This window comes from Limulus polyphemus, unplaced genomic scaffold (assembly GCF_000517525.1).
Source record: "Limulus polyphemus unplaced genomic scaffold, Limulus_polyphemus-2.1.2 Scaffold3360, whole genome shotgun sequence".
Taxonomy (NCBI): domain Eukaryota; kingdom Metazoa; phylum Arthropoda; class Merostomata; order Xiphosura; family Limulidae; genus Limulus; species Limulus polyphemus.
The window spans coordinates 99,846-105,114 of record NW_013668970.1 but is presented as its reverse complement, the minus strand read 5'-3'; the positions used below and the strand labels follow the sequence as shown (position 1 = coordinate 105,114).

Here is a 5,269-nt window from a genome sequence, read left to right as displayed (position 1 = left end):
CCCAAGACATTGAACACTAGAAAAACAACTAGATTATTACTGTGTTGTGTCCCTTAATCCCAAGACATTGAACACTAGAAAACAACTAGATTATTACTGTGTTGTGTCCCTTAATCACAATATACTGAAAACTAGGAAAACAACTAATTATTACTGTGTTGTGTCCCTTAATCCCAAGACACTGAACACTAGAAAAACAACTAGATTATTACTGTGTTGTGTCCCTTAATCACAAGATACTGAAAACTAGGAAAACAACTAATTATTACTGTGTCTCTTAATCCCAAGACATTGAACACTAGAAAAACAACTAGATTATTACTGTGTTGTGTCCCTTAATCACAAAATACTGAAAACTAGGAAAACAACTAATTATTACTGTATTGTGTCCCTTAATCACAAGATACAAAGAACTTCAAAAATAATTTGAGTCAACTTGTTCAGTGGTTCAATACTTGGTGTGTTTGAAATTTAGGTTGATTGAACCTATACAATGGTTCAATACGTGTTTTTTTTTAAAGGTTGAGTTTGAGTCAGCTTGTACACTGGTTCAATACGTAGTTAGTTTTATTATAAATCAGGCATTAAACTAATAATAAAAACTGCATATACCTGTCTGTCTAATGCTAGTAAAAGCGCATGTTCATATGACCTTACTTCTAGAAATTTCGGTATTTTTCTTCCTAGCTAACAGTTCCTTACCTGGGTCCATTCTCTCGCTGACCATTGATAGTTGCAAGGCCTGAGAGAACAACTCTGTGTTTGTATTCTTGGCATCTCACCTTCACATCTAGTGCTGTCCACTGCGACGCTATCCTCTTTACACTCTGGATGTCGGGTCTGTATACCTTGTCCACATCTGACGGAACACTGGAAAGTAACACATTATTTTAACTTTTCCAACTACGATGAAACGATCGCATCAATTGAGCAGAATCACAACCAGGCTCAAACTCTGATCCACATAGGGGGTATCAAAGCGATAAATAAGGTAAATTAACGTATGAAAATTAGCTATTAACATCTATACAACTCGATGATTTATTACATAAGACCCGTACCGTACTCCACTCTGACCATATCCATTCTGGACAAGGAGATTGCACGCATTCTTTTATGTTCTCTGGGATTGGTCCATCGCACTTCTCAACAGCCACAGACCGCTCCTGTCCGTCGATGCATCGTAGTTGTCGCCTTTCAATGCCTTTTCCACAGGTCACAGAGCACTGGATAGAGAGTTATGCAGTTTCTTAGAAATCTCTTGGCAAAATAAAGAGTTCTATGCATTTAAAAAAATACGAAGTCTTATTGATCAAAAACAAAAATCCGTATTCTACAAGAAAAGATGACTAAGCCTACTTTCTGTTGGTTCTTGAAAATCGAGGCTTAAGTGCAAATCAGTTGTTACTTGTTATTTATCAAGATATTCAGCCTTATTTTCAGTGAAAATAGTCTACTGGGATTTTTCTTCAAACCTCTTTTTATTATTATTGAAGAAACAACTCTCTAGAGAACTCTAACGGATTTTATGTAAATCAAGTTATCTCCGAATTTTTAGAAGTAGGCTAGCCAATCTATCTTAAAAGAAGATGGAACCACAGCAGGATAAAAGAAATCATTCAAAGATAATTATGTGTAAACAAGTGAAGAATAAAAACTTACACTTTAAAAAAGATCAAAATGCGGAATTATGGGTACAAAGAAATAAGAACATCCAACGTTTAATAATGTACAATAACTTACTGTATAAGTTAATGGTAAAATATACAATTCAAAACTATATGTTTTGGTGGAAAAAGGCCCACCATCTTCAAGAGACCAGACTTTTTCCACCGAAACATGAAAAGTTTTTAACTGTGTATTTTACTTTTAACTTATACAAAATAATGTGTTTTCCAAACTTCAGTCATTCGCGTACCACCTTCACGAGTTTTGCCATATCTCCGTACCACCTGTACTATTATTTACGTTTTATTTAATATGTTTCTTTAAATCGACTTATTTTTTAATGAAATTAATTTATTTGAAAAGGAAATCTCATAACACTAGGATAAATGGAAAAACCAGTATCACTAGAATATTTATTTCAAAACATTATTTTTCTTATCTCCAAATGACATTGTTATAACAAAGCGGACCAGATGACGCGCACGCCCTCCGAATAACAGTCAATGTTTAATTGTCGGCAAATAATGTGATAATTGCGTTAAAATTAAAAAGTTGTCCGCACTTTGGGAAGCCCTGCTGAATAGATTATTGTGCAGTTTTAAACTTTGAAAGTTCTGACTTATTTTATGAAATTATGCACGAGGATGGTCATAGCATACATTGAATGTTATTTTTGTTTGTTTGGAAGATGGTCATAGTATACATTGAATGTTATTTTTGTTTGTTTGGAGGATGGTCATAGCATACAATGAATGCTATTTTTGTTTGTTTGGAGGATGGTCATAGCATACATTGAATGTTATTTTTGTTTGTTTGGAGAATGGTCATAGCATACATTGAATGTTATTTTTGTTTGTTTGGAGAATGGTCATAGCATACATTGAATGCTTATTTTTGTTTGTTTGGAGGATGGTCATAGCATACATTGAATGTTATTTTTGTTTGTTTGGAGAATGGTCATAGCATACATTGAATGTTATTTTTGTATGTTTGGAGAATGGTCATAGCATACATTGAATGTTGTTTTTGTTTGTTTGGAGGATAGACATAGCATATATTGAAAGTTATTTTTGTTTGGTTGGAGAATGGTCATAGCATATATTGAATGTTATTTTTGTTTGGTTGGAGAATGGTCATAGCATATATTGAATGTTATTATTTGTTTGTTTGGAGGATAGTCATAGCATATATTGAAAGTTATTTTTGTTTGTTTGGAGAATGGTCATAGCATATATTGAATGTTATTTTTGTTTGGTTGGAGGATGGTCATAGCATATATTGAATGTTATTTTTGTTTGATTGGTTGATTTTTGCACAAAGCTATTCGAGGAATATATGTACTAACCGTCCATAATTTAGAAGCAATAGACTAGAGAGAAGGTAGTTAGTCAACAACACCCACCGCCAACTCTTGGGATACTCTTCACCAACGTCACATTGTAACGCCCACATTATTGAAAGGGCGAGCATGTTCGGTGATGGAATTTAAGCCCATAACCCGCAGACTACTAGTCAACCACCCTAACCACAAGGTCATGCCAGACAGTGTAAAGGTTATGAATATTCCAGTATAAATTCAGAAGTCACGCCTACACTGATGTCGGGCTAACCATAGTGGTTACTTTCATACCGAGGTTAAAATGAGTCGCGTGATGGCCTCTTGTTGATGGACTTCATTTATTTTCAACTGTGACTCGGACTTGGGATTGTGTTGGTGATTTTTGGTGCGATCAGCCAGCGTGCTTGCCATAATGCCTTTCGTTGACATTTTAATATGCTGTAAGCTAGGTGTTTACGTTCACAGAAATCTGTCAGCTACATTCACGGGTTAACTAATCACGTGGCACGAGGAACTTCAACGAATGACGATGATTGTACACCCATATAGGTTTACGTTTCCTTTATTTGACAAAAACACTCAGTATAAGTTTGAACTTGAAGCTGTGCAAGTTGCCATTAGTTGTCTTCACGCGACCATTTAAAGCGTTCGTGTATTTGAAAAGATATTAGATTAACACGTCAGTACTCGTAATTTGTGACGTAAACAAAACTACTCGTGCCAGTTCAGAAAATACGTCACTAAAACATCTGTTTTACAGTAATATAACAACGTTTCTTATAACACTTTTAAACAAAGTTAACGCCCTTTCAGATTGACGTAACAAACTAGAACAAATATTCATAGGGGCTATACTTTAACTTTCCAAACTGGAGTTCAGAACAGTAGTTTGTAAATTTTGTTGTGGTAAACCAATCTTATACTGTGATGTATAAGATGGATGTATCGATCTTTCAAAATAATTCCATTGGATAACATTAAAAGTACAGCAACGCTCTTGAAGAACTACCCACCACTCCCCGATTAAAATGTAGCAAGCTAATCTTGTTAGCAAATCAAGGGTTTGAAAATTGGTCTAAATTAATTTTATTGTTTATCACTTTAAGAGAATGATCAATATAAATCTTAACTTTGACAGAAATGTCGCCTCACTTACCCGAAAGTTAAGATTAAAATGTTGATTTACGAAAATGTGATCTCGCTGGATCTGTACGTTAAACCAGAATGCATTGTTCTTTTAACAGTGATAACCTGTTAACGTAATTGTTCGCCACAATACTATATACAAAATAATTAAATTATGTTTTTACGATATTATTAGGGAATGATTGTATCAGAGAATAAATATAACAGTACAGATCACGTGAAACGAAACCTGTGTTAGAAATTAAGTAATGTATAAGCTTTTTTTATTATTATTATTATTTTTACAAACATTTCTGCAGGTATTCAAACACGTTGAATTTCGCACTTCGGTTTCCTAACATTATTATTAAGTGATACAATGAAAAGTGTTTAATTCATGTTTTTACTCGGTGATACTAATAGCAGCTGTAATGAGGAAGTGTTTCTCAAAATGGATGTCGGCACTTCAGAAGTACTGTGACGACAGCCGTAAACTTCCCTTACAGCAGTCAGTATTTCAGCTGAGCTGGTTAGAGCCCTAGTTTCTCAGACTAGGCTGTGACATCTGTTCGAAGATTACAAATTAGCGACCAAGACATAAAAAACATAAATTTGGTCTAAATGGCTAAAGTGAGAAGAGTAGCCTAGCCTGGTGGTCTAAGTGGTTAAAATGAGTAGTATCCTAATATGGTGATCTACGTAAGAAGAGTACCATAACCTGCTGGTCTAGGTGGTTAAAATGAGAAGAGTACCCTAAAATAGCGGTCTAGGTGGTTAAAATGAGAAGAATACCCTAAATTGATGGTCTAAGTGGTTAAAATGAGAAGAATACCCTAAATTGATGGGCTAGGTGGTTAAAATAAGAAGTGCAGTATCCTGGCTTGGTGGTCTAGGTGGTTAAAATAAGAAGTGCAGTATCCTGGCTTGGTGGTCTAGGTGATTAAAATAAAAAGTGTAGTATCCTGGCTTGGTGGTTTAGGTGATTAAAATAAAAAGTGTAGTACCCTGGCGTGGTGGTCTAGGTGGTTAGAATAAAAAAGTGTAGTATCCTGGCGTGGTGGTCTAGGTGGTTAGAATAAAAAAGTGTAGTATCCTGGCGTGGTGGTCTAGGTGGTTAGAATAAAAAAGTGTAGTATC

At 34.9% G+C, this 5,269-nt stretch overlaps 1 protein-coding gene across 1 annotated transcript in view; it reads right to left on the bottom strand.

The window, feature by feature from the left end:
- Nucleotides 1–5,269, bottom strand: part of LOC106469216 (A disintegrin and metalloproteinase with thrombospondin motifs 20-like) — a 113,302-nt gene that overhangs the window by 26,405 nt on the left and 81,628 nt on the right. The window contains exons 24-25 of the mRNA XM_022397666.1: nucleotides 1,062–1,226; nucleotides 703–870 (exon numbers count right to left, since the gene is read on the bottom strand). Coding sequence (XP_022253374.1) covers nucleotides 703–870; nucleotides 1,062–1,226 — 333 coding nt within the window. The remainder of the gene's footprint in view (nucleotides 1–702; nucleotides 871–1,061; nucleotides 1,227–5,269) is intronic.